At 40.2% G+C, this 26,091-nt stretch overlaps 2 protein-coding genes across 4 annotated transcripts; both read right to left on the minus strand.

Annotated features, from left to right (window-relative positions):
- Window positions 1-8,285: 8,285 nt before the first annotated feature.
- On the minus strand, window positions 8,286-13,514 carry LOC134864986 (uncharacterized). Of its 3 annotated transcripts, none has more exons than XM_063884363.1 (5): window positions 13,412-13,514; window positions 9,289-9,687; window positions 8,754-8,900; window positions 8,566-8,615; window positions 8,286-8,485 (listed from the first exon to the last, which is right to left on the minus strand). In XM_063884363.1, the coding sequence occupies exons 2-5, from the start codon at window positions 9,494-9,496 to the stop codon at window positions 8,366-8,368; spliced, it is 525 nt and encodes a 174-aa protein (XP_063740433.1). In that variant the 5' UTR covers window positions 9,497-9,687; window positions 13,412-13,514; the 3' UTR covers window positions 8,286-8,365. The 3 variants fall into 3 exon arrangements, with proteins under 3 accessions (XP_063740433.1, XP_063740431.1, XP_063740432.1); XM_063884361.1 differs by lacking the exon at window positions 13,412-13,514 and adding an exon at window positions 9,832-9,920; XM_063884362.1 differs by lacking the exons at window positions 8,754-8,900; window positions 13,412-13,514 and adding an exon at window positions 9,832-9,920.
- A 5,212-nt stretch (window positions 13,515-18,726) lies between these two features.
- On the minus strand, window positions 18,727-20,502 carry LOC134865102 (uncharacterized). The gene is made up of 5 exons (XM_063884510.1): window positions 20,402-20,502; window positions 19,849-20,250; window positions 19,234-19,380; window positions 19,048-19,097; window positions 18,727-18,972 (listed from the first exon to the last, which is right to left on the minus strand). Exons 1-5 carry the CDS (start codon window positions 20,436-20,438, stop codon window positions 18,853-18,855), a joined length of 756 nt encoding a protein of 251 aa, XP_063740580.1. The 5' UTR covers window positions 20,439-20,502; the 3' UTR covers window positions 18,727-18,852.
- Window positions 20,503-26,091: the final 5,589 nt, after the last annotated feature.

The following is a 26,091-nucleotide window of genomic DNA, read 5'->3' on the forward strand; positions in this document are numbered from 1 at the left end:
AGAGGGATTGTTTTGCATTTACTGTTGTTGCACTATAAATGTTCCACATTAATAGATTTTTTTACAAACTGGAAAACCCTTTTTAAACTTCTCTTTGTTTTTATAATACATCAAAGTAGTTTTTGATTGGCTTCCTCTTTCTTTAAAAAAAAAAAATCCTCTTGTTTTTATCTAGCTTTTCATTTGAGCCAATCCTAACTTTCCTTTAAAAGGTTTACCTGCTTGTTTAGAAATATTATTCTTAAATTCTCCTTTGTGTAACACTTTGTTTCTCTGCAGTTTGATTAAGAACAAGTTTCTGATTCATCAGTTCATCAGCGCTTAAGATGGCCCAGTGTGAAAACTGCCAACTGGGCGTAGTGGGTTCGAAAGCCACTTGTGAGTTATTATCATAATCTAGGTGAGGTTTCAATTTTTTGCTCTAAATACAAAATCTCATCATTTCCAATAGTGCGATCAAAAAAGCAGTTTGTCGATATTTAATGTCGATTTCAACTTGCAAATTTCTTAATTTCAGACGTTGTCCAACATGAGAAAACACGCTTTTTAAATGTATTTACTAAGCCCCTTGGAAAGAACAACTTTTGATTAAATAGGTCAGATCTGTCCCTGCTTTGTTGATCTCATAGGATTAGATGTTTCAAACCCTTATGATAAAAGGCACCTACTAGAGTTCTTGAGTGGATGAAGGGTATTATCATTGGGGTCATCAGGTGGGCAACCTCCTTCCTCAGTGTTTCATTTATAGGCCTGCAACACATCCGGAGGGCTCAACGGCTACACCTGGCATCCCTGGTGAGCCCCCCCAACGCTTTTCAAATCTGAAATCTGGCGGGAAGGTGAGCTTCTGATCTAGGTCCACTTGCATATCCCAGCTAATGTAATCCAACACATTACTTCTCTTTGCTGCCCTAACCGTTCTCGAGAAGAGTTCAGGAGAGTTTCACCTTCAGCCAGTGAGGCTGGGGGAAACGCTTTTCTGTTTTACCAGCATAACCTGTTTTCCAATATTCCCATCCTCATCACAAGTTATTTAAATGAAATGTAGGTGTGTATAAAGATAATAATGTAATGTCTTTATAACGATGAGTTACCTTTGAATAAGCCAAAGGAATTATATAAAAATACAACATTTGAACAGAAAAGCTTTCATCAAAAAATGCCACATGATGTTATTCAGACATAACAATGCAGATGACATCATATCCTGAATATCACATTGTATGAAACCACACTCTGCATCTCTCTGCAAGCAAATGGTCATGTTGCATGGTGCAAACATAGCTGATCTTATTTGATCTCAAACTGTTATGGTGTGGTCACTGATGAGACAGACTCAGAAAGAAACTGTACTTCTAAACATAGCTGAGGTAGATGAATAACATAATATAATTGACCTCCAATTTTAAGATTATGGAGACTTTTACAATGTGAACAAAATGTACCGAATATTAGAATAAACTCAATCATTTTCCAACAAACTAAACTAAATTCCAGCAACACCTTCAGCAGGTACTCATCTGCAGCTTCAGTCTTTCTGCATGCTGAGCGTGTGAGGGGATGTTTGTGACTGTGGCTGCAGAAGCTAGGCTTGACTGTGTGTATACGGAAATAACACCATCTAACTAAACAACTGACTACTGTTTTCAAGCTTGTGGGAATTTCTACCATGTGAACAAATGGTTGCACATTTTAGGAACATTTTTTATTTAGACTAAACTTAATTCCACTAGTATCTTCAGCAGGCCATTCGTCTGCAGCTTCAGTCTGTCTGCATGCTGGGCGTGTGAGGGGATGTATGTGGGTTTCCTGTAAAGCCTACTCTGAATTGTCTCAGGCCACTGGTGAAGGGTACGTGGGGGCTGATAGCAATTTGAGGTAATGACAGGAAATTGTCTGAAAACAGCTTTTGTGTCTGTCTTGTTGCAGAGATGGAATTATGAACGCCATGATGGTAATGTTACAGATCGATTTCAGTACAGTAAGATGTGGAATGAAAGATGAACTGTACAACAAATCACATTTGAAATGCTTATTACAAAAGTATTCAAAAGTTAGGCATTTAGACTTGACTGTCATTCTAGTGAATTAATCTATTGCTGATTAAATAACTTTTCCCCGGAGCCTACAGGATGATGCTGGGGCAGAAAAGCAGCAGTGGTGCAGAAGCAGAGCAGCAGCAGCATGCTGATGCAGAGGGAGAGATGGCATGTCTGGCAGCTTAAATAGAGCACCTGATTTAGAACAATGAGTTAGGTTGGTGGTATGCGGGGGGTAAGGCATTTCACGTTTATGTATCATTGTAGCTCAGGTTGACTGCCTGAACTAGGTCGCAGGTTTCACTGACGTTTTTGACAACAACAATGAAGATCTGCATATCTGATCCATTTTTTTGTTAATGTCACATTAGATGTAAAGTAATGCTGATTTTATTGTTTTGATTTCATTTTTGAAATGTGTTATTGTTATGGTAATTATGATCTAAAGTTCCAGCTGCTTTAGGGGATCAGTTTAAAACCAAGATGGCACATTGTGTCTCGTACTAGCTGTTCTGGACAGTTTGGTGTCTTCCTTATCCAGCAGTTTTTTGGTTTATTACTTCATATCTCCATTAGAGATAAGAAGAGTTTTACATGCAGCCCTTGTGGCTAACAGATAACTCCATCAGTATTTCCCCACCCCTCTCGCTATGTACGTTTTCAAGTGCTACTAAGTACAGAAACTCTGGAAAAGGTTATACAGGTTTATTTTAAGCATTTCTAAGGAACAATAATGCAAAAACAACAAAACTACAACAAAAGGGGCGAAGCCTGCGAGCTAGTTCAAGCAGTCAACTCGAGCACCAATTATACTTAGATGCATAAGTGGGGTCAAAACTGACCCCAGCAGTTGTTTTTTTGCAATTTCTTCGTAATTTTAGATTTTTATCATTTAATCTTCCATGTATTCCTCAAATAGGTTGTCTTTGACATGAGGCAATTTGAACTTGTATCTAATTCTTATGTTTTTTGAGTAATTGCATTTTTTGTATCAGTAGCCTACCACTTATCCATACGTGGGCTCAATAATGACCCGAAGCATTTTCTATGGAATTTCAAAGGTTAACCCTAGAAACCTTTCATTTTTATCAGCTGTGACTGACATGTACATTTACTGTTGATCCACACATTTAATCCCAGCAGTCTCACCACCCGGAAAGTTATTTTTATATAGCAACATACATGTAAGTATTATCGTCATTTTTATACCTCATAATGTATGTGCTGTTATAAAATATGAACTTATTTTCCACATCCATGAATTTTGTGTGATAGTGCTGTGTTATCATCATCAAATTTCTACTTTCTAGTTAGCTACACTAGCTAATGTAGGAAATGTTCTTTTATTCGAAGCCCAGGAGTCGATTAAAAGAAACGAAGCGAAGCCCTTCTTATACGTTTTAAAAGGAGTATTTAATAAAAGGATGCAGCAGTAGGTTTTACAAAAGTTTCACAGCTGTGGCTCAATAGCCCGGGACACTCGTCCACAGTCCGCTGACTGAGTGGAGCTCATCAGTAGTTACTGTCTGGCGGTCCGGAACAAAAGAGAGATCGATTTCACAATACCAACATGTTTGATAAAACCACCCCTTTCCGGCCATAAAATAAACAACTTCAAAGTAAGACGTGCTCTGGTCTCGTGCTCTCATTGGTTGGTAGCGGGGAGCTGGATCATGTTGGCCGCTTGTCACATTCTATAGGCTGACGTTGTCGGGGGCGGGTCCTCTTATGACGTCACCGTCGCCATCTTGTTAGTGATGTCCTGGAGCTCTCACCTATGATATTCTATTATGCAATCCTTCTGAGGTTTATCAGTTATTAAACACGCAATAGTATCATTGCAGCATCAATGAGTGAGAGGTAGAGGCGGTGTGTTTATTATGTGACTCCACGCGTCCTTCTCCCTCTAGTCATATATACAATACAATATTAGCTTTATGCTATCTGAGGCTAAATACAACATCCGGTAATACTACCGGAATTGGACAAATATGATCCGTCCAGAAACAGTGAATTATCTTTTAATGTTCCACTCCAATATATTGATTATTTCTAACACTAACTAAGCTAACACTAAGCTAACTAAGCTAGCTAACTAAGCTAGCTTACATCACTGCATTTGTTGTTTAGAGAAACAGAATCTTACTATGATACAGTGGTATGCAAAAGTTTGGGCACCCCTTAGGAAAACCACTGCATCAGTTTGTCACTTGCTGAGCTTTTGAAGCAGCAACTTCATTTTAACATATGTTATACCTTATGGTAACAGAAACATCTCAGTAGTGAAATAACTTTTATTGGTCAAACAGAAACATGTTTATGTGCATTCAAACAAAAATAGGCATGTGCATAAATTTGGGCACCCCTAAGAAATAATTCCATTAATATTTAGTATTGCCTCCTTTTGCTGCAATAACGGCCTGTAGACGCCTCCTGTAGCCACAGACAAGTCCCTTAAGCCTGGCAGGTGGTATTTTGGCCCATTCTTCCACACAAAACGTCTCCAGTTCAGTCAGGTTTCTTGGCCTCCGTGCATGGACAGCCTTCTTCAAATAAATCCATACATTTTCAATGATGTTAAGGTCTGGGGACTGGGATGGCCATTCCAGAACATTGTACCTGTGCTTCTGCATGAATTCCTTGGTGGATTTTGATCGGTGCTTAGGATCATTGTCCTGCTGAAAAATCCAACCCCGGCGTAGCTTCAACTTTGTGACTGACTCTAGAACATTCTTGTCAAGAATCTCCTGGTACTGTAAGGAATTCATGTGGCCCTCAACTTTAACAAGTTTTCCAGTACCTGTGCTAGCCACACAGCCCCATAACATGATAGATCCTCCACCAAATTTTACAGTGGGCAACAAGTTCTTTTCATTGAATGCAGTGTGTTTTTTTCGCCATGCATACCTGTTCATGTTATGACCAAATAACTCAATCTTGGTCTCATCTGACCACAGTATTTTGTTCCAAAATGCTTCTGGCTTGTCCAGATGTGCTTTTGCATACCTCATGCGACTCTTCTTGTGATTAACACTCAGGAAAGGCTTTTTGCACATCACCCTTCCAATGAGCTCTTCCTGGTGCAAAGTACGCTGGATTGTGGAACGGTGAACAACTACACCATCAGCAGCCAGATGTTGTTGTAGTTCTCTGGAGGTGGTCTGTGGCTTCTCTGTGACCATTTTCACCATCCTTCGCCTGTGCCTTTCCCCTATTTTTGTCGGCCTACCACATCTTTCCTTCACACGGACTGTTCCTGTGGCCTTCCATTTCACAACTACGTTTCTGACTGTGGAGACAGACAGTTTAAACCTGTCAGATAATTTTTTGTACCCTTCTCCTAATTTATAATGTTGGATTATCTTAGCTTTCAGGTCAGTGGAGAGTTGTTTTGAGGTCCCCATCTTGCCACTCCCTAAGAAAGAACCTAGGCCAGGCACAGCCAGCTATTACCTATGTTAAATAGCCTTTTTCATGATTGGTTCCACCTGTCTTTGTAATTGAAGGTCTAATGAGCTAATCAAAGCAATTTTGTGCAGCAACCTGTCAGCTATAAATCCGTACAGGTGTTGAAATGAATGCTATTTATAAGGGTGCCCAAACTTTTGCACATCCCATTTTTTGCATTTTATTTTATTATAATAAAACTATGTAATGCTACCCTAAGAATTTTGGTCTGGAAAACACTAAAACGTCTACATCTTTGTAGGAAAACAAATGTTGTTGCTGTGATCTTCTATTATAAAGGAAAAGCAAATTGTCATGAAATCTCAGAGGGGTGCCCAAACTTTTGCATACCACTGTATTTATAGCTTCCTGTAATAAAATCTAACCCATTAGGTGGCCTATTATACTATTATTGATTACTCAATGATATCATAAGTGTGTGTGTGTGTGTGTGTGTGTGTGTGTGTGTGTGTGTGTGTGTGTGTGTGTGTGTGTATGTGCGCGCATGTGTGTCCCGCATGTGTGTGTATATGTGTTTGTCTGTGCATGTACTTACCGTATGCAGCTACATATTGATTCATAATTTTGTGTGCCAATCAAAAATTGATTGAACAATATAAGTAGGACACAGAAGAGTCTTCTGATGAGGCCTCCAAAGAGGAAGAGGAAATAGATAGGCCTATCGTGTCCAACAGAAGGAGCCGCAAGGGCTCTTTCTGGGCAGAGTTACCTCCTAGCCAGGGCAGAACACCAAGTCACAATATTTTGAGAAGCCGGCCAGGACCAGCACCCGGGTTTACCACCGTCTCACCAAAAGATGCATGGAGGCTGTTTATCACTGATAATATAAAGATACAAATATACAAAGATGAACTCCTGGCCTTCATTGGATTGACCGTTCTTGCAGGAAGTGAGAAGAACTGGGATTTTTCAATCCGTGAGCTCTTTAGGAGACCTCTACATAACCCCATGTACAAGGCCACTATGTCAATTGGAAAATTTGAAGATATTCACCGTTTCTTGTGCTTTGATGACAAGAGGACCACCCGACTGGAAACAGACCACTTGGCAGCCTTCTGGTACGTATGGGACCTCTTCCTGGTCAACTGCAGGCAGAGATTCATCCCCAGTGATTGTATCACAGTGGACGAACAACTTGTGCCATTCAGAGGGAGGACCAAGTTTATGCAATACATGAAGAGCAAGCCAGCGAAGTACGGCATAAAGATCTTCTGGGTTTGTGATGCAAAAAGTCCCTACGCAATTGATGGGATTGTGTACACTGGGAGACAACCAGGGGAAGGAGTCAATAAGAATCGGGGTTTCAAAATTGTCAATCAGTTGTACAGTGGATTCAGACACACAGGTCGCAACATCACCACAGACAACTTTTTCACCAGTGTACCTCTTGTAGAGCATCTCCTGGAGAAGGGTCTGACTATTGTGGGAACATTGCGAAAAAACAAGCCAGTGATGAAGGCTTCCAAGACCAGCGAGCTCTTCAGCACTGAAGTTGGGTTCAATAGCAGCATGACCATGGTTAGCTATGTTGGAAAATAGGAGTATGCTGTTCTGCTCCTCAGCACAATGCACCACAGCAAAATGGTGGATGAAAACACCCGGAAGAAAAAAACAGAAGTGATCCACTTCTACAACCAGACGAAAGGAGGTGTAGATATTGTGGACCAGATGGTTGGCACCTACACCTGTAAACGCCAAACGCAGAGGTGGTCCAGGCTGCTGTGTTACAACGTGATTGATATTGCCATCCTGAATGCCTAGGCTACTCCTTTTTCAAGGCTCGGCACCCTGAATTCTATGAAGGTATCACTAACGCCCGGCCGCGCTTTCTTACAGAGCTCTCACATGAGCTCTCACATGAGCTTGTGACGCCTTATATGAGAAGTCGACGGGAAGGTAACCCATGCCTACCAACCTACATCACTGCAGCAATGGAAAGGTGTGGGATGACAAAAGCTGCAATCCAGCCACAGGGCCAACAGAAAAGGAAGAGTTGTAAGATGTGCCTAAGAAACCAAGACCGCAAAGCCAGCAATAGTTGTTGCAAATGCAGTGACCCTGTGTGCAGTGCTCACAGCCAGAAAAGGGTACTTTGTAACAGCTGCTCACAGTGAGAATAGAGAAGACAGCGTGTGTTTATGCGTGAGGAAGTGCAACAGAAGGACAGACAAACACTGAAAGTTAATGTTTTGATATCTGTATTGATAGCAAGTTTGTGTTGTGTGAAAGATGATAAGAAATGAACATGTAAAATATGAAATCATTGTCGTGTTGGGATCACTTTTGGATGTTTACTTTTTTTACCCTTCTCAAAGCTGTTCTATGATAAAATGTTAATAAAAGTGATACATGAACTTGTTAAACATGAAATAATTGTTTTGTTGACCAAAATATAATAAAAATCATCATCTTTAACCAAAATGAAAGTCATTTCTTAAGTTAACAACATAAAACACATTCTTTCTAATTGGGGTAATTTCTGACCCCACTCATGGAAGAGTGTAGGTATTGGTTGGTCATGCATCTAAGGGTTAGATGTCACACGCCTCGTCACTCTTACAACCAACCAAACACATTTTTCTAAACCTGCTGCTCTATTTAAACTGCCAGATCTGTCTGATACTTCAACGCTGCTTGCCTGCCCCACCACCATCCCAGCTTCAACCCCAGCATTCACCTGTGTTCTATGTAAATCTGTAAAGATGAGGCCCGAGCGGAGACGCCAAACTCAAACTACTGTATATGCTGCTTCTAATAAACATCAAAGAAACACGTGAGTTGTCTGACTGAACTGTATTTAATGCACATTTTCTTACAGATCAGTCATAGTTTATTCTTTGTCCTTTTGTTTAAAGTCTTTACATCCTAGAAGTGTTGATGGCAGAATAGGTGCTGAAGTCAGAACTCTGGGTTGCCTTCCTCTTTGGTTTCTGTGATGCTTGACGATATTCCAGTGCAGCATAACACACATCTTCATCCTTAAATGTGACATTTGTTCAGAATTATTTTCATGTTTGGATTTATTCTCATGATAATTATATTTTAGTGTTACACCCACCTGATTTAGTCTTGTTTGAGGTGTTTGCTGATCAGTGTGAGGTTCTTTAACTGCAGAAATCAATATGTCATCAATAAATCATGGTACACTCACACAGTATCAAGAGAAGAGATGAACTGTCAATGAATTATGACAGATATTTCTGACATTACAATTTAAACTTAAAAAGAGATATACACATTAGTTACCTTCTTTCATACAGAGGTGATACACCAGGAGAGAGGAGAGGAGAGAGGACAGAACAGCAACAGCAGGACACAGAGAGAACAGCAGCATCCAGCACACACCACAGTCTTGTGGAGTCTCCTGGTGATCAGGCTCACTAGTTTCTAAAACTAAAATAATTGTTGGTCAGCTTAATCAAACATGTTTATTTTTCCTTTTTCTGAACAATGTTCTTTGTGTACGTATAACTATAACTTATTTAAAATAAATAACAATTCCTATTTGAATAATGTCTCTGGTTTATCAGATGTTTAACTCATTCCAGCAAATGCAAAGTATGAATCAATATTGCTTGAGCCTGAAATGTAGAATCATCCCAAAGCTCACCATACACAAAAATAAAGAAAAAATATATATTGATTAAACATAAAGCCACAGAATTAAGGAAATAATTATATGTAACAATGTATAAAGTATCATGATCATTAAGTTAATTGTTTCCATACCTTTCACTCAGACATTGATCTTATGGATACAAAACTATAACAGCACACTTACTTAATCGAATCCTAGTTGAGATGTTGCCATATGTGTAAAGATGTCCTGGAGTGATTTTTTTTTCATCCTGCACCTCAAACTTTTCAGTTCCACAGTAGTAGAGCCCTTCATCGGTCTCAGTGATGTTGATGATCAGCAGGTCATAGGAGTCAGAGGAAAGGTTTCTCACAAAGTGGAAACGAGGAAGAGGATTCAGTATGCGTTCCATGTTTGTGGTTTGTTCCAATTTATTTTGAAGGACGAGAGAAGGCTGGTTCTCATGAGAGCAGTTCCTGTACCACAATATGTATTTTCCAGTTAATAACTTGCAATCACAGTGGAAAGTGACGTTGTCTCCTGGTCTTACTGTCCTCTCCAACGCTGATCCAGAGATCCAATCATGACTGAAGGCTACAACCCCTGGAAAACAAACACAATGTGGTCAGAGTAAGAGGGTTTCAAATTCAGCAGGGGAAGACTCCTCCTAAATAAAAAGAACATGTATTGGTTTTGAAAATGGAATTGTAATTAATTCATTAAAAAAATTGTATCAAAAGAAATTACCCAAGAGGACGAAAATGAAAATGTGCAGCCCGTCCATATGTGATGATGAGTTAAAGACAAGTGAAACAGGCTTTAATCACAGATTTCACATCCTGCGCAGATATTTCCGTTAAAGGCAGTAAAGGTAATGACTGGTTGGGTTGAGTGGAAACATGTTTTCAGTTCTCCTTTTCTATTGGTCTAAATAAATGTGCTATTCTTGGCTTTGATGTGATCACTAGATAAGATATAGGCAAAAAAACCAAGATTAACCTCAGCATCAAACTGAGGTGTTAACATTTATATGGAAGATTTCAGCCTCCAAATAAGTTACAGTAGTGCCTTAAACCAAGGAATTGGTTTTGATTTTGCACAGGATTTTAGACTTGAAATGAACAATTATCAAATAGGACTATGTTAAGGGATCCTATTTGGGGTTGTTGTCTCTCAGGAGGCAATTGTGCTTATCTGAGTCAGCAGTTCAGTCCATCCCTCTGCAGTCAACATGACCGCGCATTTACCGCAAGCAGAACTGTTATGAAGGACCAACTTTGAATAGCACTGCAAAAGTTTGAATTTATATAATGTAAACCATGGTCTTTTTATACCATCTCTGAAGGCTTTGGGGGGTTTATGTGAAACGTTTACAGGTTATATGCCTAGACAGTGTTTGGGTCTGAAGTTATAATCCGGATATCAGATAGGTAGTTGATATTGTAACAGGACTGGGCCGACAAAAGAGGAAAGTGGTAGCAATCAAAACAGAGGCAGTGATTGAACCAAAAAAGTCTTTATTTTTACTCATCTCAAAATACCTTTCAAAACCAAGGCTAAGGTAGGTGGGCCACTAACCAGCTCTCCAAACTTGTTCTCAGAGAGGGTGCTTCCTGCTCCCTCCATGCGCTAACACTAACTGAGCGTCTCTGTGTGCTTTGTCTCCCTTGAGGGAGTGATTAGCACCTGGTGTGTGGGTCTCCACACCTGCTCCCAATACTGCTGATTGGGAGAGGGTGGAGCCACCTGTTAGGGATGTAGGTGCCTCCAACTACCCTACCGCTCACCTCCTTTCAATATTTATTGCTACTTGTTTAGGTGATGCTTTTCAACATGTGTTCAAGCAAATGGTCAGGTTTGATTGTATCTCCAACAATTTAATTGACTAAAATCTGTAATAATCATTTTTTTTGTAGTACAAAATTCATTGATCCATTTGAGATCTACAATGACACACTGTGGCTAAAGGCTTTTACCTCTATTTAGACGTTGGAGTGGACATGTTTTCATAACAAGACTTAATCTTGATTTACACAATAATTACTCAACTCAACTTTATTTATAAAGCCCTTTAAAAAAACAGCCACCGCTGAAACAAAAGTGCTGTACATTGATGAAAACACGTAGCACAAGACACAAACAATAAAACAATAAACAATATCAAAACAACAAGACCAATGAAACAAAAACAGAAACAGAGTCTCATGCTGGGTTAAAAGCCAAAGAATATAAATGGGTTTTAGACAAGTTTAAAAAATGGGCAGTGAAGGGGCTTGTCTAATGTGCAATGGGAGGTCATTCCACAGTTTAGGACTGGCAGCGGAAAAGGCTCTATCCCCTCTGAGCTTCCGTTTAGGCCTCGGTACCTCCAGGAGCAGCTGATTAGCTGACCTGAGGCACCAGGCAGGAGTGTAAGGATGGAGCAGCTCAGAGAGGTAAGATGGGGCGAGACCATTTAAAGATTTAAAAACAAATAAAATAATCTTAAAATGGACTCTAAAATGCACAGGCAGCCAGTGGAGGGAGGGTAAAATGGGAGTAATGTGCTCCCTTTTACGTGTTCCAGTTAGAAGGCGAGCGGCAGCATTTTGGACTAACTGGAGACGTGCGAGGGAGGACTGGCTGACTCCAAGATAAAGTGCATTACAGTAATCCAGTCGAGATGTAATAAAGGCGTGGTTTACTGTTTCGAAGTGCTTATGTGCAAGGAAGGGCTTCAGCTTTGCCAGCTGCCTAAGATAAAAAAAAGCTGGACTTCACTATTGCACCAATTTGCCGGTCCAGTTTAAAATAACTGCCCATCTTAAAACCCAAGTTTGTGACTGTTTGCTTCCTGTAGTGCTCCAAGGGGCCCAAGTCAACAGGAGGGGGTTCACAAGAGCCATTGGGACCGAACACCATCACTTCCGTCTTTTTTTTCATTACATTTTAAGAAGTTCATGGACATCCAGGCTTTAATGTCTTCAACACATAACAGAAGTGGTTTCAGAGAGAAAGCATCCTTCTTCTTCAGTGGCACATAGATCTGGCTGTTATCAGCATAACAATGAAAAGAGAGACCATGCTTTCTCAGGATTGAACCCAGGGGCAGCAGGTACAATGAGAAAAACAGGGGCCCTCAAATTGAACCCTGTGGAACACCAGATGACAGCGGAGCAGAGCGGGACTCCGAACCACCAAGGCTTACGCACATGGTTGTGTCTGCCAGATAGGACTTGAACCAGTCCAGTGCAGTACGAGAAATGCCCACTACGTGCTGCAACCGAGGCACTAAGATGTTGTCCACGGTATCAAAAGCCGCAGTTAAGTCCAGGAGGACAAGAATCACAAAGTCTCCAGAGTCATTTGCCAGGAGGATGTCATTAAAAACTCTTAATAAGGCTGACTCTAATTATGTGTCTAAAATTGGCTAGCACACCAGGGTCAAGACCAGGTTTCTTAAGCAGGGGTTGCACCACAGCATCTTTAAAACTTTGGGGGACAACACCAGAAGACAGACTGCTGTTAGTAATGGCCAGAACCGACTGCCCTATACTAGGGAAGACCTCTTTAAAAAAGTGAGGTGGGACAGTGTCACAGGGAGAACCTGATGGCTTAATCTGACCAACCACATCTTCTAAGGCCTTCAGAAACACAGGCTCAAACAAATCAAACACAACCAAGCAAGGAACAGGGTCAGAGGGGTCAGATGCAGGAGTAGAGATGAGAGCCCTTGCAGTAGTAACCTTGTCAATGAAAAAGTGCAAGGTGCTATTGCACATTTCGAGGGATGCCTCTGTGCACCCAGGCTGGGGGGGGGGGGGGTTAAGAACAGTTTCAATGGTTATAAATAACACACGCGGGTTGTGACAGTTAGAGTCGATAATTTTAGCTAGGTATTCTCTTCTGGCCTCTTTAACAGTGCTCTGGTAGCAGCGCCAACAGTCCATTAGGATTTGATAGAAAACCTGCAGCTTGTCCTTCTTCCACCTGCATTCAGCTTTCCGGCATTCCTGTCTAGCTGCGCGAGTTCTAGCATCAAGCCAGGGATCAGGTTCAGCTTTGGGCTGCACAGTTTTTAATGGAGCCACAGAGTCCAGTATGGTTCGGCAGGAGGAGTGAAACCAAGAACTGAACTCCTCCATGTTTGCAGATGTTAAGCCAGAGGGGACACACAGCTGGTTTAAAGCAGACGAGAACTGACCAGCAGTGACAGGGTTACAAATCTGACGGCTCCGAGCAGGAGCACCAGATTTAACTGCAGCGCGGGAAAAGGCAGCTTCAAACATCACAGGCATATGATCAGAAAACACATTGTCACAGATTTCCAGGTTGGACATAGACAAACCTTGAGAGAGGACAAGGTCTAATGTGTGTCCATGTTCGAGTGTGTCATGATCCTGGTTTCGTGTCTGTCATGTCTTTGTGTTGTGTGTTGTTTTCCCCTCTTGTGTCAGGTAAAGTTTCACTCCCTGTCTTTAGTTTCCCTCCTTCCCCTGATTGTGTCATTGTGTTCACCTGTTGCCCCTGTGTTTCTCCTCCCCTCTCCAGCTGTGTGTTATTTGCTGATTAGCCTTGTGTATTTAGTCTTGGTTCCCCTTTTGTCTCTTGTTCGGCCATCGTCATTTCTTCCCTGATGTTGTACATGTTATCTGCCTGTTCCTGCCCGTCCGTCTGTCTGCTCCTGTTCCCATTGTCCCTGTATCCCCTGGTTAGTGTTGATGTGGTTATTCTTGGTTGAAAGTACAGCTTTAATTTAAATAAAGCTCGCCTTTTGTTTGGACCCATACCTGCCTCCCGTTCATTTTACTGCACATGGGTCCTGTTTCCCCAGACCCTGACAGAGTGTGGGATCACACATGAACAATTAATCCAACTTTACACTATTGCAGGGGTGTCCAAACTTTTTTCACCGAGGGCCACATACAGAAAAAAATACGGAGAGCTGGGCCACTTCTAGAGGTGAATTTTGTCTCAAAAGTTAAGTTAAAAGTTGGCAAAACAATTCGAATGTAGGTGAAGAATGCGCGATACTTAAAAAGCTTTCAGAAAAGAACACCCCTGTTTTAGAATTTGCAGAGGGTCAATTCAAAATGGCCTGCGGGCCGCATTTGGCCCCGGGCCTTAGTTTGGACACCCCTGCACTACTGCCTCATTTGCCGTTTCAGGCTTTTATTTTAATGCGTCTGCTGACCAACATTGAGGTATCACAAAACTGCAACACACAGATGACACTATTGGTACCACTCCAGAATCAGAATCAGATTCCCTTTAATCGTCCCACAGAGGGGAAATTTTCATTTGCACAGCAGAAAGAGCCAAAGACAGCTTTATATTATCACAGCCACGATACTAAAACATATACAACAATCACACAATTTACAAAATACACAATATACCTCAGAAACCATTCTGAGTATAGCAGCCAGATGTATATTGCACAGTTATTAACACAACAGGGGGTGTTATAGTTAGTGTTGTAATATGTGGGGGTCTACCGGGGGCCATGATGGTTATAGAGTCTGACCACTGCAGGAAGGAAGGACCAGCGGTATCTCTCCATGAGACAGAGGGGGTGGGACACATTATCCAGCAGGGAGGACAGATTGGCTGCCATTCTGCTGTCTCCCACCACCTCCACAGTGTCCAGAGGACTCCCCGGCACAGAACTGGCCATCCTTATCAGTCTGTTCAGTCTCTTCCTCTCAGCAGCCGAGATGATGTTGCCCCAGCAGACTTAACCATAGAAAATGGCTGATGCCACCACAGGGTCAAAGAAAGTCTGAAGGAGTGCCCCTTGCACCCCAAAAGACCTCAGTCTCCTCAGCAGGAAGAATCTGCTCTGTCCAGTTTGTTGTTCAGATGAACACCCAGGTACTTGTAGGATTTCACAATCTCTATGTCCACTCCTTGGATGTTCACTGGTGTGGGGGGGGGGGGGGGGGGGGAGTGTTGGCACCCTCTGAAATCCCTGCGTTGAGCTGGAGGTGGTTCCTCCGGCACCAGAGGATGAAGTCCTGCGTCAGTTCTCTGTACTCCCTGTCATCCTCGTTGGAGATGAGGCCGACGATGGCGGAGTCATCAGAGAACTTCTGCAGGTGACAGGTCGGCGTGTTGAGGGGGAAGTGTGCAGTGTAGAGGGTGAAGAGAAACGGTGCCAGCCCCTTCCCCTGGGGGCCTCCCGTACTGCAGATGATGGTGTCTGATTGACACTCCCTGGTCCTCACGTACTGGAGGTGGTGATCCACCCCAGAGAGCTACAGCTTGTCTCCCAGGAGCAGGGGCTGGATGATGTTGAAGGCAATGGAGAAATCAAAGAACATGATTCTCACAGTGCCCCCAGCCTTCTCCAGGTGGGAGAGGGACCTCTGCAGCAGGTAGATTACAGCGTCATCCACCCCGATGTCAGGCTGGTAGGCAAACTGCAGCGGGTCCATCGATGGTCTCAAAATGGGCCGAAGGTGTCCAAGGACCAGCCTCTCCAGGGTCTTCTTCAGCTGAGATGTCAGCGCCACCGGCCGGTAGCTGTTGAAGTCCAGACACACTCTGTTAACATACTGGACAACTGGGTGTATGGAAGTGGTAGCTAATGAAGAATTTCATTAATTGTTCGAGATTAATATCTTGATTATTTACATTTACAAACATTGGCATCCACATAAAACATTAATGTAGATGAAATACAATATTTTATATATTTAGAAAACTATGCTACCGTTGAACTGTTGAATGTTCAAACCATGTATAAATATATACCAAATATAACAATAAAAAACACATCAGTACCCCAATCTCACCATGTCCAAATCAAACATCAAAACTCTTTTCAGAACTGCCTTTAATCTGTAATTAATGTGTTGGTTTATGATATTTTTCTCTGTTAAGTATCTTTGAGTTTCGAGAAAAGCGCTCTAGAAATAAAATGCATTATTATTATTATTATAGAAAAATATCTTGCATTAACTTATTTCACTTGCATCAAAAAGTTGGCTTTGAAATAAAAACAATTAAAATGATTTAAAATTACCTCTGCTGACCTAACCCTAACCCTGCAGAAGCTAGGCTTGACTGTGTGTATACGGAAATAACACCATCTAACTAAACAACTGACTACTGTCTTCAAGCTTGTGTGAATTTCTACCATGTGAACAAATGGTTGCACATTTTAGGAACATTTTTTATTTAGACTAAACTTAATTCCACTAGTATCTTCAGCAGGCCATTCGTCTGCAGCTTCAGTCTGTCTGCATGCTGAGCGTGTGAGGGGATGTATGTGGGTTTCCTGTAAAGCCTACTCCGAATTGTCTCAGACCACTGGGGAAGGGTACGTGGGGGCTGATAGCAATTTATAAAGACAGGAAATTGTCTGAAACAGCTTTTGTGTCTGGAAAGATATAAATAAAATCACAAAATCCATTATGAATTGTTACAGATCGATTTCAGTCAAAATGTGAATCAAAAGGCAAACTGTTTTCAGAGAGACACTCACATTTGAAATGTTTATTAACAGCAACATATAGTTAGGCATCGAGGCTCCAGCATCATGATGATTAAATAACTATCCCACGGAGCATACAGGTGGATGCTGGGTCTGAAAACAGCAGTGGTGTAGAAGCAGGCCAGCAGTAGCACTGGCGATGCAGAGGGAGAGATGGCAAGTCTTGCAGTGTTTGGTTGGTGGCATGAGGGGGTAAGGCACGTCACATGTGTGTCTATCATTGCAGCTCGAATAGACTGCCTGAACTAGCTCACAGGCTATATACACTCCATTTTATAACATCAAACAGGGTTTTATTTTTTAAATAAAGAGTCCAATGTACACATGTGATGAAGTTGATGTGTTTTTCAAATTGTGAAAAAAATAAAGGAACATATCTAGGGCTTTTTCACCAAATTAATTTAAATAAACTTTGGTTTGGTTCTTGTCACTAACAGTGTCAACAGCCTCTAATAAATACAAAAATAATAATTCATAATCAAGTAGATTATGCATTCATTCTCACTGGCATTGGTATGGTCTGCTAAAGGCTCTGTAATAAAATAAATAATATTTAGTAGAAAAGCTAAAAATGATCAGTAGGAATTAAGTTAATGGTAATGTCACATTAGATGTAAAGTAATGCTGTATTTATTGTCTTAATTTCATTCGATTGATTGTAACCTCTTTTGAAGAGAAGTGTGTGGTTGCTATTATGATGTAAAGGTCCAGCTGCTTTAATGAATCAGTTTAAAACCAAGATGGCACATTGTGTCTCTTTCAGGTTGTTCGGGACAGTTTGGTGTCTATCCATCCAGCAGTTTGTGGTTTATTACTTCTCATCTCCACTAGAGGACAGAAAAGTTTCACATGCAGCCGGTGTGGCTAAGAGATCAGCATTTCCCCAGCCCTCTCTGTACAAGATTTTCAATTGCTAACAAGTACACCGACTCTCTCTCTCTCTCTCTCTCTCTCTCTCTCTCTCTTTCTCTCTCAATCCAGTATACAGTGTATATGTATATGTATACAGTGAACACATTTAATGCATTTGCAGGTACAATCATTTTAAAACAACAACAACAACAACAACAACAACAACAACAACAACAACAGTAGAGGATCGTGATGTGATTTGAGACTTTGGGGAAGTTGAGCCACCCATTGTTTCTAGGCCACCATGGACAAAATTGTTAACCACACACATGACCAGACTTTTTTGAAAGGTAATCTACTGAACTCCCTGTGATGAAGACAGCCCAGTGGAACAATGGCACTGCATTTAAATGTTGAAGTTGTTTCTCTTGTTGAAGGAGTCATGATACCTGTGTACAATTACAGACACCTTTGAATACAACTTAAACATTCATTATTGTGAGGGGATTCGCTGAGAAACCTGACGTAAGTGCTGTACAGGTAGCATTATGACCATAGTCCAGGCATTGTCAATGTGGATTGAGCTACTACTCATTAAGGGCTAAAACTCGGTCACTCAGAAAGAAAAAAAAAGTTTAAAAACTGTTGTTTTTCATGGATGTACTGCAAACTGAAATAAATGTGCACATTATTGTTGGGGTTACCACTTTCGGTCGCTCATTTTAAAGACGTCGCAATCAAAAACTGTCTCAAATCCCCCCGTTCTCCCCTGCAGCAAATGAGACCAGAACCTTTCCCGTTGTCATTGGTTTGTGCTCTTTTATTAAGTATATTTTCATTCTCCTCAACTTATGAGGCGCACTTTGGGCAGTGAAACTGTTGTTGCAGGAGGGGATGTTTGTCACTTTGAGTTTCCTTTGAGACTAACTGAATGTAAGGTGTTAATGTGGTTGAGGTTGGGTCAACTGTCATTGCTATATTGTCATGGAAATTGGAAGGGCCACCCTTCAATAACTTGCCTGATTTAAACAGTACCCATTGTGGCTTTACATGTTATATCCTTTTAACAAAATACATGTTATTCTCCGTAGCAGACTGAGCCCTAACCTCACAAATAATTGTACCAGACTTTAATAGTGGAGAATTGGGATGATGGGCACCTCGAGATAAAAACTGGAAATTGCCTGACAGCAATTCTGTTGTGTTACACACAAGCAGCAATCTTGGCCATTATGAAATGTTACAGATCAATTTCAATCAAAACAGTGAATCTGAAGCTGAATCGTAATCAACACCAACAAGCAAGATTTTTGTCTGGAGGTTTTTCTTTATTTGTATATTTTTTAAGTGATAGAAATAGAGTTTAGACACATATCTGCTTTACACCTTAAAAAAATACTTTATGCATAAAACTTTTTTACTAAGTTTCTTGCAAGTCTTTACATCCTAGAAGTGTTGATAGCAGAATAGGTGCTGAAGTCAGAACTCTTGGTGGTATTCCTCTTTGGTTTCTGTGATGTCGGATGAATTTCCAGTGCAGCATAACACACATCTTCATCCTTAAATTTGACATTTGTTGTTTAGAATTATAATCATGTTTGGATTTATTAATTATATTTTACTGTTACACCTACCTGATTTAGTCTTGATCGTGGTGTTTGCTGATCAGTTTGAGGTTCTTTAGCTTCAGAAATCAATAGTGTCATTACAGCATGAAATACTCACACAGTATCAAGAGAAGAAATGAATTGTCGATGAATTATCACAGATATTTCTGACATTACAATTTAAACTTTAAAAGTAATACAAACATTAGTTACCTTCTTTCTTACAGAGGTGATACACCAGGAGAGAGGAGAGGAGAGAGGACAGAACAGCAAGAGCAGGACACAGAGAGAACAGCAGCATCCAGCACACACCACAGTCTTGCGTTAACTTAAATTCCTGGTGATCAGGCTCACTGGAGTCTTAAACAAAAAGAAGTCAAAAGATTTACTTGATTTAAAAATATGTATAACACATGTTTGTTTTTTTAACAAAGTCGACCCCATTCAGTTAAACTCAATGAAAGCCTGGATATAAGCACCATAACATTTCCAAATACATTCACTGTTGGATTTAAATCAAATTCCTTACAATTCAAGTTTTCATTGAACAGATATTTATTTAACTTAATTTCAGAATTGCTTATTCCTGAATATGCAATGTACAAGCTTTAATTTAGCTTGTCTCTCATACTTGAAAATATATTATCCCAAAACTAACCATGCAAAATATAAATACATATGGATAAAATGTGTGACCAAAGCCTTAGAAAATAATAATTTGAAAAAATGTTTACATGATATCAGTATCAATATCATTAAGTCAATTGATTACAGTCACTGCAGTCAGACATAGGTCTTGCAGGCACAAAACAAGAACAGCATACTCACTGAAATGGATCCTTGTTGAGATGTTGCCATATGTGTAAACATATTTGGAAGTAATTTTTTCCTTGTTGTCCACCCTAAGCTCATAAGTTGCACAGTAGTAGAGCCCTTCATCGGTCTCAGTGATGTTAATGATCAGCAGGTCATAGGAGTTAGAGGAAACGTTTCTCACAAAGTGGAAACGAGGAAGAGGATTCAGAAATCTTTTTTCCAGAAAATCTTTTTCCCTTGAAATTGTATTAAGGTCGAGAGAAGGCTGGTTCTCATGAGAGCAGTTCCTGTACCACACTATGTATACACCGGTTGATAACTTGCAGTCACAGTAGAGAGTGATGTTGTCTCCTGGTCTTACTGTCCTCTCCAACGCTGATCCAGAGATCCAATCATGACCGAAGGATACAACTCCTGGAAAACAAACACAATATGCTCAGTGTAAAACGTATTTCACATTCAGCAGGGTAAGACTCCTCCTAAATAACATGAGCATGTATAAGTTTCGAAAATGGAATTATAATTAATTCATTAAAAAAACTGTATAAAAAGTTTATTCATTTACCCAAGAGGCCGAAAATGAAAATGTGCAGCCTGTCCATGTGTGATGATGACCAAGAGACAGCGAAACAGGTTTTACTCACAGATATCACGTCCTGCGCAGACTTTTCCGTTAAAGGAAGTAAAGGTAGCGATTGGTTGGCCCAAGTGGAACATTTTTTCTGTTTTTCTATTGGTCTAAATACATGTGGTATTCTGCGCTTTGATGTGATCACACCATGAGATATAGGGCTAAGATAAATCTCATCTAACAGAGGTGTTACCAAAGATTTCCGTCTAGAAAAAACTTGCAGGAGTGAACCAAAGCAAAGGTTTCCAATTCTAATAAATTCTCTTATTGAGATCAATCATCAATGTCTACCAAAACCACCTACATTGTATGGCTAGCCAAAAATGTATCATAAAAGCATTTGATTTTATAGTTGCTCATCAAACTCAACCTCAACCACATTCTCTTCTTTTAAGACTTTATTTAGATGAAAAATAAGTAGCATAGAAGGAATACTCTTCTGGTATTTTATTAAACCATAGTTCTCCTCTCTCTTGCCCCCATCTGTCATTATAAGTGTATTGAGGCCCTATTTTTATTCTTTACTAAATCCACATTTTCAGCATCCTTTAATCCAATCATCATCACAACTAGGTTCTAGGGGGTGGCCTGCTACCAGTTTTACACACGAGATATTTTCTAGACCTCAGTGATAAGATTTGTTTCTTTTTAGCTAATCAATTATATTAAACAGGGACCTTCAGAAATAATTCAATATATTCAATATTTTACCTCCAATAAAAATAATTTTACAAAAAAAAAAACTAAGACATTTTTCCATTTGACATCTTCAATGACAATCAGAGGCCTTTACCTCCCTTCACTCGATTGGATTATTTTGTTTACTTTTGAGACATAGTAACATCACTATGTAACATTTGCGCTTTAATTGACCAGCTCTCCACCACACATTGGACGTGTTAGGCAAAGGAGCGAGTCCTCTCTAAGAGGTTGACCAATCAAAACAGAGCCGACCAGCTTACCAATCAGAGCAGAGTGGGCACTGGTTTCAGACGGAGGGTGAAAAAAGATGCTGAAGCACAGGCAGTATGAGAAAAATATAGACCTTTCTGATCATTAAATCATGAAAACATGTCACAGTAGAGACACAAAATAAAGATATGACACTGAAAATCAGCAGTATATGTCATCTTTAAAGAATTTGGCAAAGTCATTTAGTAGTACGTCAACAGCCAATATATTTGCATTACAACAGAAGTGACCTTTACAGGCAAAGGTCACTTCTTTCCACCAACCCACTATTGCATCATTCATATTCTACTCTGATCTAGGGATCTACGTGTAAGTGGCTTTTATTCAAATACGTCTGCTGACCAAACACTGAGGCTTCACAAAACCGGGACAGACAGATGACACTATTGGGCCCACTCCAGATACACTCTGTTTGCATACTAGACAACTGGGTTTGTTGATTTACACTGCCAACATGTTGCAGATCTATTACAATAATTTTATAGACATGAAATCATAACAATATTATTTCATAGACAACTTTTATGAACCTAAAAACTGAAGCTGCAAGTGCCAGGTCGACTGCTCTGCCTGGCAGCTTGCTTTACTGACTTGGCAGTTGACTTTTGTTTACAACTGCAATAAAGGATTTGTTTGAACCTGAGGATACTTATTCCTTTTCCCTTTGTTTTAACACAATGTCCCCTGAAACACAGATATTCCTCCAGTTTGTAAAATGTTTTACAATAAAGCTGATCTTTTCAAGGTAGTTATATAAAAAATTAAATTCCACCTCTGCCACTAGAAAAAATGAAATCAAAAATGAAATAAGTAATTAAGATTTAAGAGTATCATGCAGAAAACATTGCCACAAAAAACTGATAGTTCAACTGCAGTCCAAGGGGAGTGGTAAACAGAATGGTGTGTGACAGAGCAGCGCCTGGAGACTTATTAGATGATGCTGATTAAAAGGAACAAAACCGGGACTCAAAAAATAACACAACTTAATTGTAAGGCGGGTTGAAAAGGAATATACATATTTATTGACTTCTGTGCATGAATTTGGTCTGCATGATGTTGCGAATGGGTGCAGGTGTGTGTGTGTGTGTGTGTGTGTGTGTGTGTGTGTGTGTGTGTGTGTGTGTGTGTGTGTGTGTGTGTGTGTGTGTGTGTGTGTGTGTGTGTGTGTGTGTGTGTGTGTGTGTGTGTGTGTGTGTGTGTGTATGCTTGCGTCATTTGCATTTGTTTCTGCAACTCCAACACAGGAAACAGTTTTTTCAGGTCTCAGAGGCAGTGAGAACATTTAGACATTTGTTTGAGAATAACTAAGGGCCCAGCTGTCTCCGGCTGTTCAATACCTGTTCAACCTGAGCCTGTACCTGCAGACCATCCCAGTGCTGTGGAAGACGTCCTGCGTTGTTCCTGTCCCTCAAAAGACCACTCCTTCTGGGCTCCATGACTATCGGCCAGTAACTCTCTTATCTTATGTGATGAAGGTGCTGGAGAGACTGGTCTTGTCCCATCTCAGACCGCAGGTGAGATCATTTCTAGACCCTCTGCAATTTGCCTATCAGCCTTACCTGGGGGTGGACGATTCCGTTATCCACTTGCTGCAGCATGCTCACTCATGCCTGGATGGATTGGGATGAACTGTGAGAATCACCTTCTTTGATTTCTCCAGTGCATTCAACACGATCCAGCCACGGCTACTGAGTGACAAGCTGCAGGCTATGAGGGTAGACGCGTCCACCATCTCCTGGATTGCCAACTACCTCACAGACAGGCCACAGTATGCCCGGCTGGGCAGTGTTCTGTCTGATGTGGTGGTTGGTAGTACAGGAGCCACACATGGGACTGTGCTGTCTCCTTTCCTGTTCACCTTATACACCACTGACTTTCAATACGAAAAATCATCTGCTTCTGAACGTGGCCAAGACCAGAGAGACGGTCAATGACTTCAGGAAGAAGAGGACATCTTCACTGCCCTTGTGCATTCTGGGAGAGGATGTGGCTGTGGTGGAGGATTAAAAGTACCTGGGAGTGCACCTTCACAACGGACTGAACTGGAGGGCCAACACTGACGCTGTGCACAAGAAGGGGATGAGACGACCCTAATTCCTAAGAAAACTGAGGACCTTCAACGTGTGCAGCAAGATGTTGGAGATCTTCTACCAGTCTGTTGTAGCTAGTGCACTCTTCTTTGCTGCCGTCTGCTGGTGGGGCAGCATCAGGGCCGGTGACACCAGCAGGCTTCAAAAACTAATTCAGAAAGCTGGCTCTGTCATCGGCATCAAACTGGACAATTTTGAGGCTGTGGTGGAGAGGAGGACTCTGAAAAAATTGTTGTCCATCATGGATAACCCCACCCACCCTCTCCACCTGCAGCTGGACAGACAGTGGAGCTCCTTCTCCAACACACTGCTTCAGCTCTGCTGTTACAAGGACAGGTACAGGAGAACATTCCTGCCCACTGCAATAACCCTGTACAGTAATTTGAAAGGGTTTTATTTATTTAGTTGGCAGCTCGTTCCTTAAAACAGAAGCCTCAGATTGCTTATAATAAGAGTAAATATGAAGGTTAAATTTCAAGCTTGTTATCGAAATAAGTTAATGGGATTTTTTTTATCAACTAAGATTTGTTATAAAATGTTTTACATTTTAATTGACTGAATTTATTTGAAAATTGGGCTCATTAATATATTTGAACATATATATTTGAGAAGTACAATAAAAGACAAGCAAAAGTTTAATTTGTGGGCCATAATGCATTATACTTTTAGAATTTGCAGAGGGCTGATTCAAAATGGCCCCTGGGCCGCATTGCCCCCCGGGCCGTAGTTCGGACACCCCTGTGCTAAAGGATATCCTTATAAATGAAGGAGTAGCAGAAGTGATGGTCAGCACATATACAAACATGTAAAATTCAAAGTACAGCACAGGATTAATTCAATTTTATGAAACAGTCTTTATTAATCTATGGACAAGAGCTGCATTATTTTATTTTAACACTAAATCACTTTTATGTAGATGTGTGAACTGTGTGCGTGTGTGTGTGTGTGTGTGTGTGTGTGTGTGTGTGTGTGTGTGTGTGTGTGTGTGTGTGTGTGTGTGTGTGTGTGTGTGTGTGTGTGTGTGTGTGTGTGTTTGTGTGTGTGTGTGTGGGTGGGTGTTTGTGTGTTTGTTTAAATTGCTGTGTGTGATATGTGCATCTGCCAGTACAGCTTGTCTGTGTGTATAATACCTGAATGGATGTCTATATCCCCAATGACATACACAAGGTCAGCCCTATGCTGCACTACAGCAGCTGCTAATGTAACTTTAACTGTTCTCAAGCCTTTGCTTCCTTTCAGAGTCACTAGATGGCGGTGTGGCTGTTTATTGAGACCATTTGAGAAAAACTACCCGTTTAGTACATCCTTTATGTGGATTTACTGTGCTCTTCTCCAGTTAGCACTTTACAGGGTCGTATGCAGGCTTTGGTGTATTTTATTTATGTTTGATTTACAATTTGGTTTGGGAGAGAATAATAACAATAACAATAATAATAATAATAATAATAATAATAATAATAATAATAATAATTGAAGAGGGTATTCAAATAACGCTAACTGATTTTAACTGCGTTATAGCAGAAAATGATTGGCTTGAAGAAGCCTTTTTTATATTCTGCTTTGTGATTACACGTAACCTAATACTCTACCTATGTCTCTCATGTCTTATGAATGCACTATTAATTCAGACAGTGTCAATTCTAATGCTAACGATCATATTATGAACAAAAACACATTTTCAAAATGTATTTGTCACCTCTTAAACTATGCTATACTGAAAACCAATTACCCTATTATATGTGATAAAGAGACATATAGTGCCAACTCGGGCAGAATGACATTTTTCAAACATTTGGAAAACTATCCCTACATGGATGTATGATAACGCACATCAACACAATAAAAAGTTGTGTATTTTTAAGAGCATTTATTATCACACAAACATAAGAGCAAATTAAATACAGATCATGAGAAAATAAACGAAATGTCACAGTAGAGGTCAAGAAGACACAGGCTTATAACGACATCTGTCCTAGCAACAAGACTGATTTAGATAATAATATTAATATTATTAATAATAATAATAATAATAATAATAATAATAATAATAATAATAATAATAATAATAATAATAATAATAATAATAATAATAATAATAATAATTGAAACATAAAATAAGTATACAAAACGAACCGAGCATGAATCATGGACAACAATCTGATAGAAATATATGAAAACAAAACAGGAAAAAGTTGAAGAAATATAGACATTTCAGTAGGTAATTGAAGATCATGAATTAATTGATAATGCCGTTTAATTTCCTTTTAAAATGTTCAAAGGATACCGAGCTCTTGATAACCTTTACTTTGGTATTTCACATCTGTAAAGCACAATATCTCGGGGGGTTCCTGCCATGTTTCATTTTAGAAAACGAAGAGGATCAAACTGTCTAGTAAGCCATTTATAGAATTCATTTAGGAATTCTATTTTTAGATTTTGTTCAATGATGATGATAAAGATGACTATAATGACAGTCATCTCTGTATAAATTAGGAACTGAAACCTACAAAGCATAACTATCTCACAATGAATGTATGTTTTTCTTAACAATTATTACTCCAT

The sequence above is a fragment of the Eleginops maclovinus genome, chromosome 5 (assembly GCF_036324505.1).
Source record: "Eleginops maclovinus isolate JMC-PN-2008 ecotype Puerto Natales chromosome 5, JC_Emac_rtc_rv5, whole genome shotgun sequence".
Classification (NCBI taxonomy): Eukaryota; Metazoa; Chordata; class Actinopteri; order Perciformes; family Eleginopidae; genus Eleginops; species Eleginops maclovinus.

What these genes read in the sequence shown, in the direction of transcription:
- LOC134864986 (XM_063884361.1), bottom strand. Translation starts at nt 9,868, where the DNA reads ATGGACGGGCTGCACATTTTCATTTTCGTCCTCTTGG. An exon ending in TTTCATTTTCGTCCTCTTGG is followed by an intron (nt 9,688 to 9,831) that starts GTAATTTCTTTT and finishes TTTGTTTTCCAG; the next exon opens with GGGTTGTAGCCTTCAGTCAT. An exon ending in CTCAACTAGGATTCGATTAA is followed by an intron (nt 8,901 to 9,288) that starts GTAAGTGTGCTG and finishes CAATTATTTTAG; the next exon opens with TTTTAGAAACTAGTGAGCCT.
- LOC134865102 (XM_063884510.1), bottom strand. Translation starts at nt 20,438, where the DNA reads ATGGACAGGCTGCACATTTTCATTTTCGGCCTCTTGG. An exon ending in TTTCATTTTCGGCCTCTTGG is followed by an intron (nt 20,251 to 20,401) that starts GTAAATGAATAA and finishes TTTGTTTTCCAG; the next exon opens with GAGTTGTATCCTTCGGTCAT. An exon ending in CACGATCAAGACTAAATCAG is followed by an intron (nt 18,973 to 19,047) that starts GTAGGTGTAACA and finishes GTCAAATTTAAG; the next exon opens with GATGAAGATGTGTGTTATGC.